Source organism: Bidens hawaiensis, unplaced genomic scaffold (assembly GCF_021521415.1).
Source record: "Bidens hawaiensis isolate Kalapana, Puna unplaced genomic scaffold, B.hawaiensis_p1.1 tig00046283_1, whole genome shotgun sequence".
Lineage (NCBI taxonomy): Eukaryota > Viridiplantae > Streptophyta > Magnoliopsida > Asterales > Asteraceae > Bidens > Bidens hawaiensis.
Window position 1 is genome coordinate 108,826 of NW_027498268.1, and position 27,041 is coordinate 135,866.

Here is a 27,041-nt window from a genome sequence, read left to right on the forward strand (position 1 = left end):
AAACTGGTAAACCGGTTCCCCAACCGGTTTTTTTGGCCATCTCTACCCTCTGTCAATCAAAATGGACAGAGGGGTTTTGAAGAGGATTAAATCACGATTCTAATGCACGTTACAATTACCTGAAATGGTTACATATTGTAGGAGAATGACGAGTTAGGGTTTCGGCTTGATGATGAACTTAAACGTGGTCATGAACTATTATAATGATGCAATTAGGATAGGGTTTCGTTTCGTAATAAGGAGGTGGTGGTGCAGAGTAATTTAATTGAGTTCTTATTACGTATTTATAACGATACATGGTCGGCTTAGTCCGCGGCTTAGAGTTAAAGAAATTGATATAAACGAACTGTCAATTAACAAACTTTCTATAATGTTTCATTTTGCGTTGAACAAGAAACGAATTTACGCGTTTAATTCCGTGATTTCTGGGTCAATTGAAACAAAAAAATGGAAAGGGGGGAGGGGGTCGTCGGTGGTGACGGGGAGAGGAAGAAAAGGGGGGGGGGGAAGGTTTTAGTTATTTTGCAATAAGGTCCTTTGGGTTTGGTTGTTGGTTAAAAGAAGTAAAACCTTTGTTGTAGGCGTTAAATTTGCGTATAACTGATACTTTAAAGGCATCAAATGACAATACGAGTGAAAGACAAAACAATAAAAATAAATTCGACGATTCGTATTAATTATGAAAATCCGATTACAAACGGATAATAAAAGAAATACAAATATAAAAAAAAGACGAATGTCACATGACACACATGTATGTATATGCTTGAGTTGTACGTGATAAAGACACTTGCATCCATGTAAGTATATGTAGTATTTGTAGCAATATATGGTATGTATACATTTGTAAGTTAAGACAACGTGAGAAAACTGTTTGCTTATTCAAAACTTATTACATAGTGAATTACACCCGCAATCTTGAATGTTTTAACAATGGATATATATGTTTGACTAAAATATTCTTAAAATAGGTATTCAATGGGCTATCATGCTATAAAGGTTCCTAAGCGTCAACCAATAGACTTTGATACTACCCTACATTTCATTTTTATGTTTAATAGAAAAGACAATCAGTGTGCAATCAAAGATGAAGCCTCAGCATATGAGCTAAGGTGAAGCCTCATCATCTGCCCATGGTCTAAGTTGGAGCCTCTCTTTTACAAAACAAAAAAACCTAAATTGCCATTAAAAAAAGAACAAACAAACAAAAAACCATGAATTATGAAAATGTCATCTTTTACATAAGTGTTTGTAAATATTCAACCTTTTAGTGCACGCATGTGTATATATGGTCAACCCATTACATGTATACAAGATATAATGACACAAATCTCTCTCCCCCTAACATGTTTTTCCAAACTAAACCCTAATAATTAATATCTGCAACCCCAATCATATCCATGAAACATAACATCAACTTAATCTAAGTTGTACATGCACAGATCTCAATCTATCTCCCAAATCGACATGAAAGCCGAACTCAGAGCAAACCCATCTTCAACTTCTTTATCAAATCCAACCCTCTTCAACTCCCGCCAAAATCCACTCTCGGTTGCACTCAAAGGCTGCTTAGGCAACCTCGATGGCGCCTGCATCGAAAAGCTTCTCCTACACTGCGCAAACGCTCTCGAAAACCGCGACATAAACTCAGCTCAACAAGTCATGTGGGTCCTAAACAACGTGGCTTCTTCATCCGGTGACCCTAACCAAAGGCTTGCATCATGGTTCTTGAGGGCACTTGTGTCTAGGGCTTCTAGGGTTTGTCCTACACCCATGAGTTTTAATGAAAGGAGTGCATTTCAAAGAAGACTCATGAGTGTGACTGAGTTAGCTAGTTATGTTGATCTTATCCCTTGGCATAGGTTTGGATTTTGTGCATCAAATAGTGCTATTTTTAAAGCTACACAAAGGTGTGCTAAAGTACATATTTTGGACTTTAGTATCACTCATTGTATGCAATGGCCGACACTGATAGACACGCTCGCTAAGAGGCCTGAAGGGCCTCCCAGCGTGCGCATATCAGTGCCTTCTTGGAGGCCTTTGGTGCCTCCATTTGTAAACGTGTTAATCGAAGAAGTAGGTCTCCGGTTAACCAATTTCGCCAACTTTAGAAACGTTCCGTTTGAGTTTAATGTGATTGAAGCTTCACCTTCTATTGAAGAATCTTCTATCAACTTTAACTATGAATTTCTTTTAACTCAAACTAACCTCGTCCGAGAGGACGAGGAGCTAGTTATTAACTGCCAGAACTGGGTCCGTTACATGCCCGATACCGACTCGTTTCTTGAACTAATCAAAAGCTTGAATCCCCGTATACTAACAGTCGTTGACGAAGATTCCGATCTGGGATCATCTAGTTTAGCGTCAAGAATCACCAGTTGTTTTAACTTCTTGTGGATACCCTTTGATGCACTGGAAACTTTCTTGCCTAAAGACAGTTGTCAAAGAATGGAGTATGAAGCGGATATCGGTCACAAAATCGAAAACATTATTGGATTTGAAGGGAGCCAAAGGATAGAAAGACTAGAGTCTGGTGCAAAATTCTCCCAAAGAATGAAAACTTTAGGGTTTTTTAGTGTGCCATTTGGTGAAGAGACAGTTAGTGAAGTGAAGTTCTTGCTGGATGAGAATGCAAGTGGTTGGGGAATGAAGACTGAAGATGATATGATTGTGCTCACATGGAAGGGGCATAACTCTGTGTATGCTACTGCATGGTTTGCATATGGGTTTGAAGACCAAATAATGGATCATTAGAGCACCATATATGTTAGTTTAAACTTTAATGTAGTTGTTTGAGTTTAGAAAGTGAAATTAATAATGGAAGTGGTGATATGTTGTACATAGGTAGCTCCGTTAATTACCCTGCGGATAGGTAGGGTTGAGAAGAAAGTGACTAAGTTAGTGACTGTTATTGATCAGTAGTCAGAAAAAAGCTGCAAAGTGAGCAGAAATAAGGATGGAGACTATGAAAGAGCTACTGAAATCTTTCTTTCTTTCTTTACTCAAGTTTGTAGTTTTTTTATTTCAAGAAGTTTAGGGTGTGTTTGGGATTCCTTATTTAGTCCAAAAGGACTTTTGGTTAAAAGGATTTTTATAAATTATGACCTTTGAAAAGGAGTTTTGAAAAAAAGTGTTTAGATTAGTTTATGTGGGTACATAGGCATTTTTAACCCAAAAGTCAAAAATTCTTAACTTTTCAAAATCAGTTTTTTACACTAAATGAAAAGTTAAAACATGAAGTCATTTTCACTTATCCAAACACATTTTTCTATTTTCTCCTTTTTGCAAAAGTTAAAAGGAGGGGAAAATAAGCAATCTCAAACACCCCCTTAGTGGGTGTTTGGGATTGCTTATTTTCAGTAATTTATAACTTATTAACTTTTTGAAAAAGAATAAGATGTTTGGTGTTGCTTTTGATGTGAGAGGAAAAAGTTAGTAAGTTATATTGTTGCAACTTATTAACCTAATGAAAAGTTATAAGGCTGAGGGGTGTGGGGGGCGCGAGAGGGGGCGCGAGTGGGGGCTCCAGCCAATAATATTGTGACGTGTGGCAGAGAGAGAAACTTGATAAGATGGGTGTTGGTTGTGGTGCTCGCGCCCCGGGGCATGGTGTGGAGGGGCGCGAGAGGGGGCGCGAGCGGTTTATTTTTTTATTTTTTTATAAATGTATTAAAAAAACGTATTATTAAAAAAACAAGATATTATTTAAAAAAACACACATTTTTTTGAAAATTCATAATAAAAAAAAACATACTAAAAATTAAACAAACAATAATATTTAATAATAAAACTAATCTAATACAAGATCATCTGGTCGCCTCGTCCACAAATGTTCAACCAACTCATGTCGAAGACCCCCGTGTATCTCACGGCTCTTGATATTTGCTATGTTATGAAGTTTTTGTTGATCACTGATTGTGGACGGTTGTGGCGGAATGTCACCTTGGTAGTTTTGGCATATAGCTTTGCCCTCGTCTTCTAACGTCATGTTGTGTAGGATAAGACACGTGTAGACGACGTCCATTATCCTCTCCCGAGTCCAATAACGTATCGGGTTCGCCAGAACATAATATTGTTTTTTTATAGCTCCAAAAGCTCTTTCAATATCTTTTCTAGCAGACTCTTGCTTCTTCGTAAAATACTTCCGTTTGTCGGCGATTGGATCTGTAAAAGCTTGAACTAACACATCCCATTCGTTGTAAATACCATCGACCAGATAGTACCCGTACTTGAAGAGTTCTTCATTTGCAAGAAAAGATTGAGGTGGTTCAACCCCGTCGATAAGGTCGTTGATCAAATGTGACTGATCGATAACATTAAGGTCGTTATTTGACCCAGCAACACCAAAAAACGCATGCCAAAACCAAAGATCCTGTGACACCGCCGCCTCAAGTATGAGGGTCGGCCCTTCATGATCACCACGGTGGAACTGACCTCGCCAGGCCGTTGGACACATAGCCCATCCAACATGCGTACAATCGATGCTACCTAGCATCCCAGGAAAACCATGTTTTTCTGCGTGCACCTCATATATGCGTTGGATGTCATACGTTGTAGGTTTACGCAGATATCTCCGAGCGTAAGTCGATATGACTCCTACGTACAATATATATTACAAAATGTAATAAATATTTAATAAAAAGTAAAATTAATGTTTTTTACCTTGGCAGAAAAAATGAAGGGATTCACGAGCAACCCTTTTCGACATCTGTAAATACTCATCCAAAGCGTCCGACGAGATGCCGTACGCTAATTGACGGATAGCAGCCGTGCATTTTTGAAGAGGGGTAAAACCGGGAAGACCCCTAGCATCCTCCCTTTGTTGAAAAAAGGGATACCGTGCCTCTAAATCACTCGCTATACGCGTGAACAATTGCCTGCTCATTCGAAAACGAGTTCGAAAATCCGACTCCGCGTATACCGGTTGAGGGCTAAAATAATGCCTCATCAAAGTATCGTTAGCACCCGATCGATCACGATCACGAGGTGGTGCTCTAACCCTCGGGAGTCGGGGTTGATGGGCTTGATTTTGCAAGAGATTGACCACGGTTGCGGTCAAAACTCCCCCTACATGAAGAAGCAAATCATCCTCTTCGGAGGAGTCGGAATCAGACCAGTACGACGACATTATTTTTTAAAAAAAAAATTGGTTTTGGGATATTATATATGAGTTTGGAGATTGAAGTTGTGTTTGATATGGTTAAAATGGGTTGATGGTATGTGATATTGGTATGTGATATTGGTTTTATAGAGAAAAAAATTTTTTTTTTTTAATAAACAAAGAGCCCAACGGCTCTATTTACGCAACCCAAGACCCCTTCACGCCCATTCCCAGCCGCTACTGGCCTTGCGCCTGTCTCTTTTTCCGCGCTCGCGCCCCTCTCGCGCCTCGGTGGTGTGGTGCTCGCGCCCCGGGGCGCGAGCGGATGGGCTCACGCGCCCCCTCTAGCGCTCCACACCCCTCAGCCTAAGGAAGTAAAATAAGGAATCCCAAACACCCCCTTAGAGTTATGTAGTTAATTCTGACATGTTTTATGTCTTATTTCTTTTAATATTTACTTTTATCTTTTATGGTGTTAGAAGTTTTTATTTTTTTTTGTTAGTTGAAGACTCCAAGTTTGATTTGCATTCAAGAATCATTATGATTTATCATTATGATTTTGAGTTTGATAACTTATATGTAAATGGATATCGGTTTCTAAACCCGATTCTATGTGGTATATGAAGGGGTATTAATGTTTAAGCTCCTCTAATAGAGGTCTTAGATTTGAATCCTTTAACCCTTTGAAAGCCACCCTGGAATGCCACATTGATTAGCAGGGTATTGAGATATCCTACGAGTTTTCTGATACCAAATCGTTACCCTCAATTCTGGATCCAAATTCACAGTTATACACAACATTTTAACCCAAAAAAATCTAAAATTCAGAAACTTTAAAATGCCAAACTGAAACCTATAAGCGTTTTTTTTTCTAGCCTTCATAACTCCTCTTTTACTGTTTGAACATTTCCTAATAAGAATATTTTAAAACAAGTAACATTCTGATTTAAAATAATAAGAATATTAAACTATATAACTTCCCTATAGTTGTCGTTTTCTGTAGAATAATATTCCAAATAATGCCATCACATATTCACATGTAAAGCTTATTAATTAATTATAATAACATTATTTAATATTGAGAGAGAGAATGTAAAAGACGATTTGAATTAGTGTACAAGTGAAGATTTTCCAATTTCTCATCACAAGTTTTCACATATGTACCAACCAAAATTTGAATCAAAATCTGGAAGATCAAGTAGCAATTACAAACCACAAAAAAATAACCTTGAATTATGAAACAAACCCTTCAAGTTTATGATACTTTTCATCTCAGCAACATTAATTCTCTGCCTGCAAGAACCAAATTCAAACCAAGTCAACAACACCACAAAAAAGTCAAACAAAAAGTCAACAAGATCACAAAAAGATTCATACCAACTTCAAAAAACTCATTATCCAAGCAGAAAATCCTGTTATGAGACGAAAAGACACAAGATTTATGAAAATATATGGCCCATAAAAAAACCAGCAGCCATGACAATTTGCATCTTCATCCTATTATATGTAAAAATGCCTCCTTTTTGTTCTATAACTACACATTAATCGGTTTTCACTTCAAAAACCGACGATGAAAGAATGTACTTCGGCCCAACTAGTAACTGTATACAAGACACCCGATAAGCGATTCCAACTAAACACACTTCCTTCGACATGTTCTTTTTGTTTCTTGATTAAAGCAGGAAACAATGGAACAAATGAAACACCAAAATGGGTTGCAATTTTTCTAAGACTCGAACTTGAGCCAATAACTATGCCTATGTCAGCTTCTAGAAGGCATAACAAGTCGCCAACAGAGTCCCCGATGTAAATTGTTAGATTGGTTTTGTCAGTTTGGTCGCTGCATTTGAGAATGCCAGTAAAAGCTTGAAGCTTGTCAACTGGGGTCTCAACCTTTTTAATGATGTCACCGGTGGATAGAGAGTTTTCATACTCAAACTCGTTTGCATGTATATGCATTGTGTGTATGCCACCTGTTCATTTGATGAAAAAGATCAAACTTTTATTAATAATTTTGATGTTCTATGCATAAAAGTATAAAACTAACTAAATTGTTTTATTTAGATTGTTGTTGAAATGCTCTTACATACGTAATCATATCATATGTAATTATTTATACAGGCTCACGGTTGTTGGACAAATAGTATTTCAGGTCAACCGAACCCGTACAAAAATGCATGCTTAAAAATGATCGTGTTCAGGTTGGCCTGTTTAGTTAAACGGCCCACCAACCTGTTTACATAAACAGGTCGACCCACAAACCCGTTTAGCTTATTTTGTTTACAACCCACCAACTCGATTAACATGTTTACAACTAGATTACATCCACCAATCCGTTTGACACGTTTACATAAATGGGTTAAACGTGTCGTGTTAGGATTATACAATATAAAGTGTGTGCGAATTAGGGTGAATGTGTTTGACACGAGCGTCAATCCGACATGATTGACACCCCTAAGTGGGTTTATGTGGGTTTTGTTTAATATCCGACGAGTTATACAAGTAAAAAATATATATGTTAACTAAAAAAGAAACAGGTCAAAAGTTACCCCACATGTAATCTTTAAACAACTTTATTTAAAAATTTAAATTATCATTCAAAACAGTAAAACTTAGTGACCATATTCAACACACTAATTATTTGCATAAAACTTTTTTTTTAAAGGGACAAAGGGTGTTTTGTGACAAACTGAACTCACCCAATCCGAACTAGTGAACTAACAACAGTAATATATATTAGAAGTAACAATGAGCATACCTGATGAGAAAGAAGACCTAATAAGATCAGCACACCAACAATAAGATAGAACATGAACATTCGCATTTAAACTTTGGTCATTGGAGATGCTTTGAAAGAAACCCATGCAACCATCATGCAAAATAAGTCGTTCACCAGCCCGTTTAATATCTTCAACATTCAAACCCTTGAGCACATTCGATTCAATCACTCTCATATTTGCCCTCTTCTCGAATTCTGATAATTGTTCAAGCGCTTTCTTCAGCCCCTCATAATCAAACCCTTCAGCTGCAAAGAACCAACAAAAAAAAAAAAAAAAAAAAACTTATGTTGATAATATTAAATAATTTAATTAGTATGAGATTAAACAATTAAAGATTGTACCTTTCTGATTGGCTAGAACGTTTTCTGTGCAGTGTTCAAACTCTTCAGTATACTCTCTCGAGAGTACCTCCCATGTGTTTCTCAAGTCAGCCGAGGACATCCTAACGATTTGACTTTGACTTTCAGGTGGCTGACTTTGATCTGATTTTGGTGCGGTGACAATTGCAATCTCAGCTAAAATAGCAGAGGAATCCACCACAGTGCATGTCAAGTCAAAATCAGAAAAAAACATAAGACGGTGGTCAGCAGAATTATGCTGCTTCGATAATGGAAGAACGGTTTGTTGGTCAACGGACTGAGCTAAAAAGAACTCCATTTCAAGTTTTAACGCTTGATGATAAAGTTTTTGCATAATATCAAGCTCTTCGCCCGTTAAAGATACACTTAACTTGTCCAGCACGTCTTCAGTCTGGAGCAACGCTGCCTAAATTTATAAAGTACATAAACCATTTTAAAAAACATGTCAAAACCACAAACATGATCGGTTTAAGTAGCGAGTCAAATGAGTTCACATCAAAACTGATAACTTTCAAAGACGGGCTAGAAAAGCCCGTCAGGTTGACTTCCTGACACTATTTGTTTTTTTTTATTTTGTATATAATTTATATATTAAATGTGACGATAAAAGTCAATCCAGAAGGTTATAAGCACTTGAATTTAACATAGGTGCCATTTTAAATTAGAAATTCTTTTTCTATTTGTTCCATTAGCAATAAAATGCCACACAAACAGGTGGAAAATTCCCTCATCCATATATATGGCACGGTAATAGTTACCAATATTTACAAGAATACATTCATGAGAGCTTAAGGTATATTACATAGCATGCTTTTTCTACAAATAAATATTATGCTGACTTTGACGTCAGAAGTCAAACTAAAAAAGAAAAAATCAAACCTGATAAGTTTCAGAGGAGTACTTGTCGATCCATTTCTTGTACAGGTGTTGATCATCATTAACATCCATAAGCTCCTTACCAAGAAAAGCATTAAGCCTCAAATAAGGAGCCATTGCACTAAGTGTATATGCTGCAACTTTTGTTTTTTCAAACGGAGTCGCGAGTTCACCAGGACCTTTTACTCCTTCAACTTTCCCCGAGGCGGTTGCTAACACGAAATTTGTGTACTTTGTGGTTGCAGGGTTTGGTGTAGTTTCTTTTGACAAGTCAATATCCCACCCCTAATAAGCACATTATGCAACTTCCATTAGTTCTTTAAAACCATATATTTTAATGCAAATGTCATACATAATATTTCTGTTAATACGGTTAATGTTACAAAATTCATGTCTAATCCTTTTGTCTAGAAACAATCATAAAATCTTAAGAAACTAGAGTTCAGCAGATATTTTTCATCAATCAAACTAATTTTGCTCAAGATGTTAATCTAAATGTTCAAGAAACAGCCATAGCACGTGTTAATCCCATGATTTCTAAAAGAAAACTAAAGTTCAAGGAGCAAAAAGAATGATGTCACATTGAATTAAAAAGAATTGGGAAACTGATATTGAAAAGGAAAAATAATATATATGTACTTTTACAAGGAAATTTTAATATTATATTTCCTTTCTGATGCCCAAAACAAATTTTGGTTAGTTTTCATCCAGACATGTTTGTTTACTTTCACATTGTTTCAATCACTACTTGAATACTATTACTAGACATATATGTTTTTCAATGCACATATAAATAAGGGGTTAGCATTTCATCCATATCAAATTTTGAATAAACTTTTACCCATAAATGTTTCTTGATAGCAAAAATAGACACAAATGTCACTTCACCATAAGTGGAAAAACAATTTAAATAAATCAACCAAAATAAATGATTAAAAATTGAATAAGACCACTAGGAGAATAACAATTTGACAAAGATAATGTTAATTACACTTTTATCCACCTAACTAAAGGCAAGAAAACCCAACCAACATCAAGACTCTAAACCTAATGCAAATTAACACCAAACTATAACAATTAATAAGGTCTTACTTGTACAAAAGAACCATGATGTTTAAGCTCTTTAAGAACCCTCTTTCTCAATTCAACAATACAAACTCTAGCATCATCATCATCCGCACAATCCTCCGCCAATTCATATCTAAAACCCCCAAAAATAATAATAATATCAATATCCCCAAATAACAAAAACAGAGCAAATTAACAACAGAATCATTCATAAAACCCACTTACGCTTGAGCAAAGCATTTCAAAAACTGAACATCCTGAGCAACAAAATGCGCAAATGCATGTAGTTTTAAAGTCCCAGAACCCAAAGAAACAATAAACGGCGTGTAGAGAGTAATAACCGATTCTTTACTAAAATTGGCCCAGAACCGATTTGCCGCCATTGATGGAATTGAGAGAAAGTGGTTCAGGGTTTTGCAATTGGGGTTGATTTAAGATGTGGGTCGAGTTTTGTTTTGGTTAAAGATCATGGATCGAATGAAATTGATTGGAATTGTAAAACAAGAAACAGGGGAATCAAGAAAGAGTTAATTGGGGAATTATTATTAATAGAATGGAGTTAATTGGGGGAATGATTGAGTGTGTGTGTGTATATGGAGAGTGTAATAGTGTAAGAGGAGGAGGTAGATGTCAAAAGGAAGAAGTTGGGCGGGGGGGTTGGTTTGGTTTGGGTGGTGGAATTAGAATTGGAATTGGAAAATGAAAAGTGAAAAAGAAAAGTGATGTTCCACTTTGTTGTTTTGGATTTGGGGTTTGACTAGGGTCGCCTTTGATGGATATAGACATGGACATAATACATTATTGATGTGAAAGAAAAGGTATTTTAGAGATGGTAAATTAAAAGGTTTTTAAATCAAAACCGAACCGTTTTAGAAACCGGTTTAAAAGAAACAAGTGAGAAACTCTTTCGTTGAAATCGAACACAGGTGGATAGAAAGCATTTTAAACCAATTTGGTTTCGATAGAAACCAATTTTTATTTCTTTGACTAAAACCGAATTGCTTGGACGAAAACTTATTTGTGTAGCTCTATCCTTGGATGATCAACCAGGTGAAGTAAACAATTATTTATAATGGTTAAGTGAATATGGGATGTTATACGCCTAAGAGCATTCTTATCCAACCTCTTATATTATGTGAGGGTGTTTTTATAATTTAGAGAGTGATTCAGGGTGTTGTGAGTGAAAAGTTTTTATATTTTAGAAAAAGTATTGATTTTTCTGTATATTTGAAAAGTTACTGTTCATCCCCTATAATTTTTTAATATATTTTGAAAGTGTTGTGAGTGAAGGAAGGAGAAAAGGTAATGATAAAAGATATAAAAAGTATTATTTAATTGAAATAGAGAGAGAAAATAAAGTGAGTTTTAGTGTAATTTTTTGTTTGGAGATAGGGGATGGGATGAGAATGCTCTAACTTAGGTGTGAAACCAATCAAAACTACGTCATTCTGATTAAATTGATACGAACCTACTCGTTAATCAAATGGTCCAAAGAAAATAGATAGAAACCAAATTAGAATTCATAGGTTTTGGAAGAGACTTGATCATTCAATCAACATATTTTCATTCATATCCATAACACATAATAACTAGTGGCTTATATAGCCAAGATACATAACCGACCCTAACTAAACAATTAACCGACCACTAATTTAATCAAAAGAAAATGCATGAACCAAACTACAAGAAACTGCAACAACTACTGGTGCATGTGTGTGAATGTGGGTGGCAAATATCATTCCCCCACACTTGAAGAAACCTTGTCCACAAGGTTGAAAATCTGAAGCTAAGCACGACATGGACGAATTCCCACGGTGGTCGCCATTCGGTTCTCCGGCAGCAAACATATGGTAATTAGCTATAATTGAAGGTGTAGCTGGGATGAGGTTGATAAGTTGCACACTGTTTTGTGGTGGGTAGGCAACATATGCGGCAGGCGGGGCGGTTTTGAGTGCGGGTGGTGCGGCAATTTTAGGGCCGGTGGTGGTTGTGGCAGTGAGGCGACAGTTGCTGGTGTTGGCATTGTGGTGGCGGAAGCGGTGGCAGGAGTTGGGAACCGAGGTCACTTTTTGAGAAGATCAATCATCTCCGCAATTGTTGACTCGATTCGATCCAACAATTCGTGTTTGGATAGTATTTGAGCAGCCATAGGTCCGGGGAGATCACGGCAGCTCTGATACCAATTAATACGAACCTAATCGTTAATCAAATGGTCTAAAGAAAATAGATAAAAACCAGATTATAATTCATAGGTTTTTGGAAGAGACTTGATCATTCAATCAACATATTTTCATTCATATCCATCACACATAATAACTAGTTGCTTATATAGCCAAGATACATAACTGACCCACTAAGTAAATAATTAACTAACCACAAATTTAATCAAAAGAAAATGCATGAACCAAACTACAAGAAACTGCAACAACTACTGCTGCATGTGTGTCACAACCCAACCTAAGGCGGAAATGCCGGGGCGTGATCCGATTGCTCACAGCTTGAAGATACTATCATACATAAAATGTGACAATATCTAATTAATTGTTTTATTGAAGAATACACACAATATCCAGATATGACAAACAATTTAAATACATGAATGTAACCTCAAATAATGATTATCTTGTTTATATCCTAAGGTCTTGTCTAAGTGTCCAACTTCAATCTTCAATACAAAGCAACCTGCATATGCGTAGAAAATAAAAGAGGTTGTCAACAACATATATTGAGTGAGATGATCACCAGATTTTGACACAACAATAATATATATGATAGATAAATGATAAATGTTAAATACGCAAACCAACCTATGTGGTAATAATCAATCAAAGCTTAACAAACCATATACACAATCAAAGTCTTGCTAGTGTGCCAATGAATCGTTGCCAAGCGAATCGGGCATTGATTACGATGACTAAAATTGTCAGTTTACCTTCGCCAAGCGAATCGGGCTCCGGTTACTAAGACGGTCGTATGATCATACTAATGAGCACCCTATACAAGGGAATACGTTGGACCTCTCTGAATGCGAATAAGTAAACAATTAAACAAGTAGCAATTAGCAAATAGCATTTAATTGATATTCACACAATGATTATGTTTGCGACTTTGTGTATATATATATATATGATAGAAAATATGAGTAAGTACACATATGTCCCCAAAACGTTTGAAAACATTAGATAAAAAGGGGAATGATCAAAATCACCTTAGAGTAATGGCAGACGATTAATAAATGCGATTAAACGAGCTAACGAGCAAGCGAGTCATCCACTACACGTCAAACGATATAAACAATTAGAATCTGAATCTTTGAGATATGATAATATAGATAAAAACGAACTCGTTGCCGCTGAAATCAATTCAAACGGATGTTTAGAACTCAAGTTATGTTATATTTAAGATTTAAGCGAGCTGGTACTGACCAGAATCCGAACAGCGAGTCGAAAGTCAGGTTTTGGTCAGTAGCCTTAAAATTTCGTTACGAGAATAAAAGTCTTCTGGACCAAACATTGAATCCGACCAAAAGTATGAGAAAACATAAAGTCAAACAAGTTGACTATTTTGCCCTTTAACAAGTTTTAAACTATTTGACCAGTCAACACCCTTCAACCACCAAAATTGATTAAAGATTATTGACTAGGGAATATATATGAACAATTCCTATGTTTACAACTTACCCGGAAAGTAAAAGAATCAACAGATACGATGAGTCAAAGGTCCACACTTAAGCAAAGTCAAAGAACAAGCATTGTATCTTCAATGAATAAGCAAAAACCGAAGGATTTGATGATGATCATAGGTAGGTGACGGCTGAGGATGTCTCCTAGGGTTAATTTAAAGTTTATGGCAGAGATTATGAAACTTCTTTATATAGGAATAGCAAAAACGAACCATATTTGGAAGATTCACTCGTTTAAGTAACAAGATACGGTTTTAATGAGAATATCTACAAAATAAACCAAAAGATTTCGTGCTTGATCAGTAATCTAAGGGTATGGACTTGTATTTTAGTTAATATCCTTTTCTTGGACCTTAATTCACTCATTTATGCCTAAAATAAGCGATTTATATGCTAAAAACGAAATAGGAAAGAAAATCGGCTACACGATCTGTGCAGGGACTCCAAGGCGTCGCACAGTGGGGGAAGGCCACCCCATCACGTGGTGCTCCGGCCAAAATAAGAGGGAATTTCATTTTGTACATGTTTAGTCCTTGTAGTTTGTTATTTGGTCAATATTTGAACATTTTAAGAAATAAATAGAAAATAAACAATTTGTAAAGGATAAAGGGCCTAAAGTGAACATTATAAACTTAATTACTTATAAACATTTGATTTTCAATAATAATAAAGATGTAAAAATGTTTCGGGTCAGGTTAGATGTATACGATACGGGTTTTAAAAATCCGAGATGTTACAATGTGTGTATGTGAACGTGGGTGGCACATATCATTTCCCCACACTTGAAAAAACCTTGTCCACAAGGTTGAAAATCTAGAGCTAAGCATGACATGGACGAATTCCTATGGTGGTCGCCATTCGGTTCTCCCGGAAGCAAACATATGGTAATTAGCATAACACCATGGTGGGCGCCAATTATGCTCCAAGGTTACATCTTTGACCAGGGCGATGTTCTTCACTAGTGATTGATACCAAGTAACAACATGACAATTATAATTGAAGGTGTAGCTGGAATGAGGTTGATAAGTTGCACACTATTTTTGCGGTGCGGTTTTGAGTGCGGGTGGTGCGGCAATTTTCAGGGCCAGTGGTGGTTGTGGCAGTGAGGCGACAGTTGCTGGTGTTGGCATTGTGGTGGCAGAAGCGGTGGTAGGAGTTGGGAATCGAGGTCGATTTTTGAGAAGATCAATCATCTCCGCAATTGTTGACTCGATTCGATCCAACAATTCGTGTTTGGATAGTATTTGAGCAGCCATAGGTCCGGGAGATCACGGCAGCTCTGATACCAATTAATACGAACCTAATCGTTAATCAAATGGTCCAAAGAAAATAGATAAAAACCAGATTATAATTCATAGGTTTTTGGAAGAGACTTGATCATTCAATCAACATATTTTCATTCATATCCATCACACATAATAACTAGTTGCTTATATAACCAAGATACATAATCGACCCATTAAGTAAACAATTAACTGACCACTAATTTAATCAAAAGAAAATGCATGAACCAAACTACAAGAAACTGCAACAACTACTGGTGCATGTGTGCATGTGAACATGGTTGGCACATATCATAAATCTTACTAAAAATATTCCAAATCCTTTTAATTCTTCATTTACTCTCCATTCCATCGATTTAGCCAAACCAAATTCCAACATAGAACGATTGACTTCTAATTAGGATTATAAGCTTAGTGTAATCTAAATCCTAAATTAAGAGTATGTTTGGGATTGAGTTTGAAAATGCTTATTGGCTTATTTGTGTTTTCAAAAAGCCAAAAAAATGTGATTGGCAATCACAAAAATATTTTTTATTTTAGCTTTTTGAAATGGTTAAAAAGTAGTTTTCTAAAAGCCTCAATTTTTGGCTTTTTAAAATGACTTCTTGAAAAAGCGAATAAACATTTTTCAAACTAAATCCCAAATATGCTCTAATTACGTATTTAAATTATGTTTGAAATCAATTTAAAAATTTGCATCATCAAACATTGAGTGGGTCTAATTGTATAAAGAATGCATAATCATTTTGGGATAACTGATTTTGTTTCGGATGAACGAGTAGAAGGAAACAAACATTAAGATGGGAGAAGAACAAATCTCTTATTATTCAAAATGCCCACAATTTCAATTACATGAACTCTAGTCTAGGGCTGTAAATGAACCGAACGAACACGAACAAGACCTTGTGCATGTTCATTCGTTAAGAAAATAATGTGTTCACGAATACTTACCGAACGAGATTTTATGTTCGTGTTCGTTCATTAACAAAATTTATGTGTTCACGAACGGTTCAAGAACACAAACAAACACAAACAAAATCGGCAGAGCATATAGATTGAGACCAATGTATTCATCAATGTGAATAATGAAAGCCTGTAAACGAATCGAATGAACACAAACAAAGGCATGCTCGTGTTCGTTCATTTAACTTTAAAAGAACACGGACACTTAATCGAACAAATATTTATGTTCATGTTCGTTTATATAAATAGGGACATTTGTGTTAGTTTGTTTAAAATCTAAACGAACATAACTGAACAAAGATAAACGAACATAAATGAACTTAAATGAAAACATCTAAATGAATGCAAATTAACAAATATAGAAACCTTTAATTAGATTACCTATCTAGATAATATTTAATTATGTTCTATTAATGTATAAACAAACATAAACGAACATAAACGAACGTTCATGAACATAAATGAACTAACGGAACATGTGTTCATATTCGTTCGTTTAATTAAACGAACACAAATTTTTTGTTCATGTTTGTTAATTTATTAAATAAACGAACATAAACGAACTTCCCGCCAAACGATTCACGAATAGTTCCCGAACGTTCGGTTCGTTTACAAGCCTATTTGTCTCAAGCCTATCAAGAATCCATCATCTTGAAATCTTGTTTCAAATCCTTGAAAAATGCATGTGGGTATAAGACCTTAACTGAAAATCTTTTAAAACAATTAATCTAAAATTGTTGAAGTTACTCACGTTAATGTAGCTTCTTTAAAAATTAATATTCTTCATACTAGTATTCAACTTATTGTTCATCTCTAGTGGTCAAACTGTGGAATGAAGAGTAAACGAAGAATAAAAGGATTTAGATTAATTTTAGTAAGATTTAATCAAAACGATATTCCTTTTGATTAGTTTCACACTAAGGTTAGGTGGCTAACAACCTTTTATTCATTTTTCCCTATTTATAATATATTTTGATTTGTTATGAGGTTAAATAGTATCAAAGCTTACTATTTAATATGTGAGTTTCCGGGTTATCTTTGTAAGCACCATGAGAGTAACCATTTGTTGGTCTGTAAAAATCATTTTTCCAATGATATTTGTATCTCATCTCCACGATTGTCGTGTTTAGAGGACCCTGATTAGATATTACGCTTAAGCACTTTGCCAGGACAAAGTCGGTTGGTTTTGTCTTCATCACTCGGATTTGAATACTTTGTGTGTTTGTATCAATTCCAAGTTCTGCACTTGTCTAAAAGTTAATCAAATGGTCCAAAGAAAATAGATAGAAACCAGATTATAATTCATAGGTTTTTGGAAGAGACTTGATCATTCAATCAACATATTATCTTTCATATCCATCACACATAATAACTAGTTACTTATATAGCCAAGATACATAACCGACCCACTAAGTAAACAATTAACTGACCACTAATTTAATCAAAAGAAAATAACAATTAACCCCCTCCCCGGGGTTAGTTTTTTAATTCTTTTATTGTTTCCTGTTATATTTACTTGTGCCAAGTTTGTGTCAATGGCTCCAACTTAATTTGGTTAAGGGAAAATTCCTAAAAAGTCCTTTTTAGAGAGAGAAAGTTCTAAATAGCCATTTTTTCCGTAGAATTTTTGAGAATTTGGACTCTCTATACGCATTGTGAAAACATAATAATTAGAGGGAGTAGGCCAAATCTTTAAAGAAAGTTAGGGAGGAGACCAGATTTGGGAAAATAATAAAGGAAAAGTTCAAATAATTTTAAAATGTTGGAGCAAAAATCCAAATTTTTTCTAAACTTTTTTTCTCAAAAAGCAGTCTCCCAAGACTGTTTTTTTATATTTCCTACCTTTTTCGTACATATTTTCAAATTGTATGAAAAAAGATTTTTAAATCTCGTCTTGAGAGACGAGATTCTATCACCACCACCCCCACCGTTCGCCTTCATCACCACCACTACCGCCACCATCCACCACCACCCACCCACTGTCTGCCACCACCATCCATCACCACCCACCACCATCCATCACCAAAGGATTTTTGAGCCATTCTGATGGTGAACCACGAAGGCGTCTGGTTCGTGAGATCACAAATTCCCTTGATTTGAGGGATTTTATTTCCAATGGAATTTTTTGTAACAAGAAAATACAACCCCTTACACATGAATAAATTATTTATATACCAAAAAATCATAAGAATTCGTAAGAAACCACAAATGCCCCCATTAAAAAAATTTATTGGTTCTCGAAATCATCCTTTTACATAATAAGCAGAATCATCCAAACAGAAAACCGATAAGTTCTGGACATCACCGAAATCATCTTTGTCGATAAACAGAAAATCGGTTCGTCAAAAGAGTTAAATCATATTCGTCCAAAAAAATCGACGCAATCCAAAAACATAAGTAAATTGAGCTGGTAATTAAAGACTTGGATTTGGAAAACAGGTTTTAAAAAGAAAGGGTAATTATGTAATTTAACTTTGTTGCAGTTCCAATTCCTTAGTCAAACTTATCAACCAAACATGGTACAAATTTTCATAGGAATTAACTCTGATTTCTTTAAATTCTAGTTTGACGGGGAATATATGATAGAATAATAACCAAGTTATAAAATTGTTCTAATTAGGTCACTCATGTAATTTTTATCCAAATCGGATCACTAGATCTTCAAATCAAGTCTGACCGATTTTTTTGTGCGTCAAGAAAGAAATGGGGGATAAGATGTTGGAGTTATAATTTACAATATATGTAGTTAAATTTAAATAATTTAAAAAAACGTTAATTATATTAAAATTTAAAAATAAAAAATAAAATTCACGTCGCCACTCAACGTTAACATAAAAAAGCAGATAAAAAAATTTCCTATTTGAAACAAAAAAGAAAAAGGCTAAAAAACATGTTAAAACCTTTATAATTTAATAAAATATTAAAGTTGAGTAACTATATTTAGAACAATTTTTAAAGTTGAGTGACCTATTTAAATTATTTTGAAATGATATTGCCCCCATTTTTATATTTTTAAACTGCAAACCAAACTACCCTCAAGAGAGTTTTATGTCGGCTGCCATGGGCCTTCCGTTTGGTATCAGTTGAGTTTTATCTCCAATATTTTTTAGTAATTTACTAAAAATTTAACAATCAAGAGAGATTTCGTATTCTTTTAAGTATGCTCATCCAATTAAGTGCTACTTGTGCATGCCTTTTAGACTTTGTAATTCGTCACTTGGGACCAAGAAAATGACATTGTTTGGCTAGTCCAAAGGTGCCATGATATATAAAAGATAAGGAAGCACCAATTTTTGGTAATCCATTATGGCTTAACCAAACCGTTGGTTAACTTTTCGATTCGGGTAATTCAGTTACAGTCGGGTCAATTTCGGCTAATTTAACCCATGAGCCGAAAGTTTCCTTCTTGTATGTACCAATGTCACTTCCATTGTATTCCCTCACATAATTCCACTCTCAGCTTTACAAAACATAGAGTTGGTAAATACAAAAAAAAACAAAAACAAGTCACAAACTTATCAAAAGAGCTTTTAGGACATGTGATTCCGCTTTAAACTCGACCTGGTGCGCACACATGAGTAGAAGCATATGCCTCTCCACACCCATAACAAAACTCATGCCCACACCTACAACCAAAAACACAACATCAATAAACACTAAACATTCATTTAACTTCAGTTATTTAATACTGAGCACCTACCTGCATGACATATGCAAGCAGCCATCAACTCTCTCCACAAAAAACTTACAATTTGAGCACCTCATCCACTTCTTATCCTTAGCAAGATTAATCAGCATATTATCATCTCCACCCAACTCACCCTTCTTCCACAACTCAAACTCATCACAACTCATCCCACAATGCCACACCACCTTACACTGCGCGCAAAACAGCCTGTTACAACTCGGACACTCTGAAACCGTCACCACGACACCACCATCGTCCACCATCATAGCCGAGCAATCCTTAAACGGGCAGTAAAACTTCTCAGACGACATAATCAAAGACTCGCACAAAATATCCTCCCATCTTTCCAACACCTCTTTTGGAACAACGTTCCCACAGTCTTGTGGCCCAATCACCCTGTCACAGGTGGGGTCGGGACACTTGACCGCGGTTATGTTTTCCTTTATTTTGGCGGCTATGTATGTACGGATGCAGTCAGTGCAGAAATCATGGGTGCAGTCTTTTGTGTTTTGGAACATTTCGTGTTGTGGTTTTGTGTCCATGCATATAGCGCATAAGTTTTTCGGCGGTTTAGTTGGTTGGATTATCGTTATGGGTGGTTGGGAGGATGATGAACAAGAGGCGATTGAGGTGGTTATTGATGATGAACAAGAGGCGGTTGAGATAGTTAGTGATAGCGAGCTGGATATTAGCGCTTCTTGGAGTTGAAGTTCTTCAGCATATTTCTCATCAGAAATTGGGATGACTTCATCATCATCATGAAGAGCTAAAAAATATGACTCATCTACGAGGTCAATATTGTGAAGTTGTTGACAGGTTGAACTGCTAGCCATGTTGCACGTGTGTCTTTGCTACGGTTCGGGTCGAATTAACACATGAAACAAATGATTAAACAGACTTAAAGAGTAAATAGTGAACAGTTTGGCAGGAAGTTTGTTTATGTTCGTTGAACATGAACACAAATTTTTGTTCATTTAAATAAAAGAACGAACATAAACAATTCTCATTAGTTCATTAAATTCGTGAGTGTTTGTTGCAGTTCGTTTGTTTATATTTGCTCATTCGTTTAAACATGGATCTAAATTATTTATTGCTAATATTAGTTGGAAACCAGTTTGATTTACATAATTAAGACCATTTAATTATGTATATTCGTTCATGTTGGTTCATATAGCAAACGAACAAACATGAAACAATTTCTTGTTCATTTAATCAAACGCACAAACATGTATAAATGTTCCATTAGTTTGTTACGCATTTACGTTCATGAACTCTTGATTATTCATATTTGTTCAATCGTTTATGTTCGTTCATTTAACAAACGAACGGACATGAAAACAAATTTGTGTTCATTTAATCAAACAAAAGTGTGAACAAATGTCCCGTCACAGTTATCAAATGCGCCATAAGGCGCAAAGAAAAAACAAGGGCCCAAGAAAAAAAAAGAAAAATATATTACGCATTCCAAAACCTGAATAACATCGTTCAAATACCAAAAATTATCCAATATCATAAGTTTAAAACCGTAAAATTATCCAAAACCAAAATGTTCAAAGCTTGAAAACCAAAAGTTCAAAAAGTAATAAATAGAAAAGACTCGAATGATCATTGACATAATTTAACCTGTTCATAACCATATTTTTCAACCTTAAAACATATTTCTGGTTAAAGCAGCAGCTTGTTCAACGTGTTTAAAGCATCTTTCTGGTTAAAACAACAGCTTGTTCAACCTTTAAAAACCGTTTTGACAATTTTCTGGTTTAAACAATAATATATTTCAAGCTTTGGAGAACCCGTTTTGACAAGTTTCTGCTTTAAAAACCAACCCATTTCAACGTCCGAAAAAACCATTTTGACATGTTTCGGGTTAAAACATTGTTTGTAAACCACAACAGATTAAACTAGAAGAAAGATGAAAAAGAAAAAAAAAACTCTACTAGCCATGTTTTTCAATGACTTTGTGGAATTCAGAAACCATAAAAGTTGATAATTATAAAGAGGATTTAAGTAAATTAAATAAATCCGACTTATTTTAGATAAATCTGATAAATAGGTTAGTGATAAATCAAAAGAAGTAAAAACAATCTAAAAAAATCAAATATGAAATCAAATTATTTATTACCAATATTAGTTTGATAGCAGTTTGATTTACATATTTAAGATCCTTTGATTGCATATATTCGTTTATGTTGGCTTATTTAACAAACAAACAAACATGAAACAATTTCTTGTTCATTTGATCAAACACACAAACATGAACAAATGTTCTGTTAATTCATTGCGTACTTACGTTCACGTTCGTTTATTTATATGTGTTCAATCTTTTATATCGTTCATTAAACAAACAAACATACATGAAAACAAATTTTTGTTCATTTAATCAAACGAAAGCACATGAACAAACGCGCACGTAGTTCAATAAACATTTGTTTGTGTATATCTGTTCAATCCGTTTAAATATTGATTCAACTTTATTCATAACTAACATTAATTTAAAATAAGTTAGACTTTCATATTTAAGACCTATTGATTACATATATTCATTCGTTCATTTAACAAACAAACAAACTTGAACACAAACTTTTGTACGCTTAATCAAACGCACGAAATTGAACAAATGTCCTGTCGTTCATTACTTTCATAAACGTGCGTTTATTTACACTTGTTCAGTCATTCATATTCGTTCATTTAACAAACAAACGGTCACGGACATGAAAACAAATTTTGTTCATTTAATCAAACAAAAGTACACGAACAAACGTCCCGTCAGTTCAATAAACATCCGTTTGTTTATAATTTGCTCAAGCGTTTTATGTCCGTTTATTCAAATTCACTTACTAAACGGGGCGCCAAATAACGGCCTATAACACAAATACTAAGTGGGTCCGCCCACTAACAACCAATCACATATTTTCCCTTTCCTTTTTCATTTTCTAATATCTAGTTAAACCTGATTGACCCACAACTTGCCAGTTAAAGGGCGGGCACATGACACTGACGTGGCGTCTTAACTACCTGTCTACCCATTGCTAGTTAAACGACAGCACACAGCCTTAATAATATTAATAATTTAAAACCGGTTTGATTTTCGTATCTAAAACCCATTGATTGCATATACTCATTTATATCAAATGAACGAACATAAACAAAAGTTTATTTATAAAAAAGGTTTTGTTTATTTATAATTATAATGAGATCGAAAGAAAAGAAAGTGAAAGATGACCTGTTGACGGCGGATGATTATAGCGATCGGAAGAAACCCTAGAACGACTTCAGTCTTCTCACTTTATAACGCTTTTCGATCAACTGTGACGAATGACGATTTTAATACCTTTTCATATGTGATCAAACAGGTCCTTGTACTTCTTCGCTTGCTTCTTTTAATCCTTCAAATAAATGCCTTTTTTATTTTTATTTTAACTTCTACCTTAGAAAAGAATAATTATTTGATTTTGAAGTAGCTTTAAATTTTCATATGCTTTTTTTAAAGGAAAATTCTCAAAATAGGTATTTATCAAAACAAAGTTCTAGTTTTAGATATCATTTGTAAAAAATTCCAAAAATAGGTATTATAAACTAGTCGTGACGAGTAGTTTGTAGAACCAATTAAAAGTTGCCAAGTGTCTTTAAACTAACCGTAAAGAGCACATTCACTAATCATTTACTCGTCACGACTAAATAAGTTTCATGCCTCATAATCAACGCTCACGAGTTATTTATAAATCCTTTAGTCGCGACGACTAGTTTACCTTGTTTACATTCCCTACACGAGTAGTTTATTAGTAGTTAAATCGTCGCGACTAGTTTAACCTTATAATCTACTCTTCGCGACTAGTTTAACCTTATAATCTACTCATCGCGACAACATGACTTACGAATTACGCGTGGGCGTTGATTACGAGGCATGAAACTTATTTAGTCGTGACGAGTACTTGATTAGTGAACGTGCTCGTTACGGTTAGTTTAAGGACACGTGGCAAGTTCGAATTGGTTTCTACAAACTACTTGTCGCGACTAGTTTATAATACCTATTTTTTGAATTTTTTACAAATGGTACCTAAAACTAAAATTTTGTTTTATAAATGCTTATTTTGGGAAATTTCCCCATTTTTTAAAGGTGAGAAGGATTATCTCAAACAAGAAGCTATTAGAGGATATTTATATTCCAATTATATTTGATATCAAATTTAGGGTTAGAAGATAAATTTTGAGAGTTGATATTATTTGTAACTAGGATTTGATATTATTTGTAACTAGGTTTTTACCAGGTTTATTGCTCCGGGCAGGTTGGTAAAACCCAAACGTTGACGGTCCCGGACGTTGAGGCGATAAGTCGACGCGAATTCGATCAGTTTCGGTGTCGTGCATTATGATATCGTAACTAAAAACTAAAAATAAAACAATATATATATATATATATATATATATATATATATATATATATATATATATATATATATATATATATAGAAATTGAGGTGGGCTAACGGGTGGCGTAGGTCGGTAAAACCCGAACGTTGGGAAGATGCGAGCGTTGTTGATCCCGGGCGTTGAGACGATGAGTTTACGCAAATTCGACCGGTTTCCGTCACATTCGTTACAGTATCGAGCTAAAACAAAAAAAAAACATTGGCATTCGGTTGGTTTTCGTTACATGCGTTACGATACCAGATTTAAAACAAAATGTGGTGAGTCTACGTGAATTTGGTCAGTGTCCGTCAGGTTCGTTAGGATACCTAAACTAAAAGCAACAAAATTGGCCTTTTGTCGGTTTTCGTTACGGTACCAGAGCGAAAAAACGGATAATAAAAAAATTGAGGTGCGCGAATGGGGTGGTGCCCGTTGGTAAACTTGGGCGTTGGTAAAACTTGAGCGTTGTCGGTCCCGGTCGTTGAGGCAATGAGTCTAGGCAGAATCAGTCGGTTTCCATCATGTTACGGTACCATAAGTCAATCAAACAAAAAACCACAAAGTTGACGTTTGGTCGGCTTCCGTTATTTCGTTACGGTATTAGAATAAAACAATAAAAAACATAAAGGAAATTGAAACAAAAAAAATGGGATTGACAAGTATGGTGTCGACAAGTGGCCTAATCAGGACCTAGCGACACCAAACTTATCAATTATTATACATAATAATTATCATTTTTTTATTATTTCTTATATAAGGTTTGGTTATTCTATAAAAGTGGACAAAAATAAGAATAATGAGAAGAATTTGCATAATATAAAAAAAATCCTAAAAAAATCATAACTCAAAATTTAATAAAAAAATGAAAAAAAGTGAAAACACAAAAATGTTTCCACCGTCTTTCTCGTTCTAAAAATGGCACAATGTTGAGGAAAAAAGATCATTGTGTCATTATATTTATCATCGTGTTTTTTATTTATTTTCGTCATTGATTATGTCTTTTTTCCTTGAAATTTTGCTTTTTTTCTTGATATTGTGTTAAGTTTTGTTCGGCATTTTGTTATGTTTTGTTCGTCATTGTGTTATATTTTGCGATCTATTGCGTCTTTTTTTATTTATCATTGGGTTTTTTTGTTTATCTTCGTCATTTTGTCTTTTTTTTCTCGGTGTTGTGTCTTTTCGTCGGAATTTTTTTGGAACGGGAATGACTAGGGAAACATTTTAGTTTTTTTTATTGTTTTAGTTTTTTTTATATTTTAAGTTATGATTTTGTTATTATTTTTTTAAAATTTTTCAGGGTTTTTTTTTCACGGTTTTTTTTTTTCACAAATCTTTTTCACACTTGCATTTTTGTTTCCCTTTATATTTTGACTTTTCCTTTAGAGATTTGATATTATTTGGAATTTTCTCTTTGTATTATTTGTTATATAATGGGGTTTGGTTTTCAAAAACAATAAATCAAGTAATTGAATATCATAGTTATTTTTATGGTATCAGAGCTTAAAATTTAAAATCCTAATCGTTTGTATAGTTTTTTTCTTCATCCAGTTGCAATCGGCAGCCTACCATTGACGACACCCTCAAGAAATCGGATACTGAATTATTCGGATATCACATGAAGGCGGCGATGACTACTCTATACCTTGCGTACTTAGTAACTAATATACAAGCCAAGATATGCACTATTAATTGAATAAAGTTTCATTAGTAACTAATATACAAGCCAAGATATGCACTATTAATTGAATAAAGTTTCATACAGTTCGCGAACAAACTTATTCAAACTTCATTAAAGCATAGAAAGTTTCTGAACACTTCGATGGTTCTGATTCTCTGGCTGATGATTCTGATCAGTTTGTTGAATGGTCGGAACTTGATTCCTTATTATTATAGTTATAGCACCATATCCAATACTCTCCAAGCCTACGTAGCTAAAGACGACACAACCGCTCGTTCCATGTGCTTAAACTTGAAGGCGTCTTTCTTAACAATAAGCGAGCTCGGGCTGCGACTCTCCAACAAAAATTCACCAACTTGTTACTCACCTCATGTTCATCTATGGAGATTACTGTAAACAATTAAAGAATCTTGTTGATCAACTTGCAGATGTTGATAATCTCATAGACGAATCAAGGTTCTTGTTCTTCAATTACTTTGTGGCCTTCCAAAGAAATATGAACAATAATTAATCAAAGCATGCCAACATGGGACGAAGCTCTCACCCAAATCGACCTCGAACAACAACGCCATGCCGTTCAAAAACAAATAACCAAAACAGTACTCGCAGCTAAACCGAGCAACGGACGGGGGTGCTTTCGGCCCAACTTATCATGGTAATCAAGTTACACTGGTTCTTACTCTAACCGTGGCAGAGATCTTTATCCCTTCAAATATACTAGCATTTTCACCTTCATCAACTTTCTTTGCTTCTACACCAGACCAGTGGCACAACCATCTCGGGCATCCGAGCGCATCTATCTTACATTTATTAAATTCTATTTTTTTCTTGTAATAGACAAATCCTCCCAAAATCTTGTATCATCCCTATCCCTGTTTCCCACCTTCTTTTTTATACTTTTCCTATTAATAATGTCTTTTTCATGGAGAGTTATATAAGATTTGATGATATGGTGCCAAACGCTGTTACTCGACCCCATATCGGTCCCATCAATAACACCTCATGTATAACCATTTATCCCTTTTATAATTTTAACCCAAAGGTCATCAGGGCGATTAACAAGACGCCACCTCTATTTTTGGAGAAGAGCCAAGTTAGAACTTTTTAAGTTGCCAATTTCTAAACCCCCCTTTTGCTTATCCGTCAGAATGAG

General features: G+C 34.9%; 2 protein-coding genes and 1 pseudogene across 3 annotated transcripts; 1 reads left to right on the forward strand and 2 right to left on the reverse strand.

Annotated features, from left to right (window-relative positions):
• Positions 1-1,342: 1,342 nt before the first annotated feature.
• Positions 1,343-2,823, forward strand: LOC143596361 (scarecrow-like protein 32 pseudogene; annotated as a pseudogene).
• Positions 2,824-6,316: 3,493 nt separating this feature from the next.
• Positions 6,317-10,715, reverse strand: LOC143596362 (bifunctional TH2 protein, mitochondrial-like). Of its 2 annotated transcripts, XR_013146696.1 has the most exons (7): positions 10,410-10,715; positions 10,209-10,317; positions 9,120-9,401; positions 8,223-8,646; positions 7,860-8,126; positions 6,479-7,074; positions 6,317-6,394 (listed from the first exon to the last, which is right to left on the reverse strand). XR_013146696.1 is itself a non-coding variant. In XM_077075156.1 (6 exons), exons 1-6 carry the CDS (start codon positions 10,565-10,567, stop codon positions 6,659-6,661), a joined length of 1,656 nt encoding a protein of 551 aa, XP_076931271.1. In that variant the 5' UTR covers positions 10,568-10,715; the 3' UTR covers positions 6,368-6,658. The 2 variants fall into 2 exon arrangements, 1 of the variants encoding a protein (XP_076931271.1); XM_077075156.1 differs by having other exon boundaries at positions 6,368-7,074.
• Positions 10,716-19,601: 8,886 nt separating this feature from the next.
• LOC143596364 (E3 ubiquitin-protein ligase RSL1-like) lies at positions 19,602-20,660 on the reverse strand. Its single transcript, XM_077075157.1, has 2 exons — positions 19,813-20,660; positions 19,602-19,738 (listed from the first exon to the last, which is right to left on the reverse strand). The coding sequence occupies exons 1-2, from the start codon at positions 20,631-20,633 to the stop codon at positions 19,663-19,665; spliced, it is 897 nt and encodes a 298-aa protein (XP_076931272.1). The 5' UTR covers positions 20,634-20,660; the 3' UTR covers positions 19,602-19,662.
• Positions 20,661-27,041: the final 6,381 nt, after the last annotated feature.

What these genes read in the sequence shown, in the direction of transcription:
- LOC143596362 (XM_077075156.1), bottom strand. Translation starts at nt 10,567, where the DNA reads ATGGCGGCAAATCGGTTCTGGGCCAATTTTAGTAAAGAATCGGTTATT. An exon ending in ACTCCTCTGAAACTTATCAG is followed by an intron (nt 8,647 to 9,119) that starts GTTTGATTTTTT and finishes TTATAAATTTAG; the next exon opens with GCAGCGTTGCTCCAGACTGA. An exon ending in CGTTCTAGCCAATCAGAAAG is followed by an intron (nt 8,127 to 8,222) that starts GTACAATCTTTA and finishes GGTTCTTTGCAG; the next exon opens with CTGAAGGGTTTGATTATGAG.
- LOC143596364 (XM_077075157.1), bottom strand. Translation starts at nt 20,633, where the DNA reads ATGGCTAGCAGTTCAACCTGTCAACAACTTCACAATATTGACCTCGTA. An exon ending in TGCTTGCATATGTCATGCAG is followed by an intron (nt 19,739 to 19,812) that starts GTAGGTGCTCAG and finishes TTTTGGTTGTAG; the next exon opens with GTGTGGGCATGAGTTTTGTT.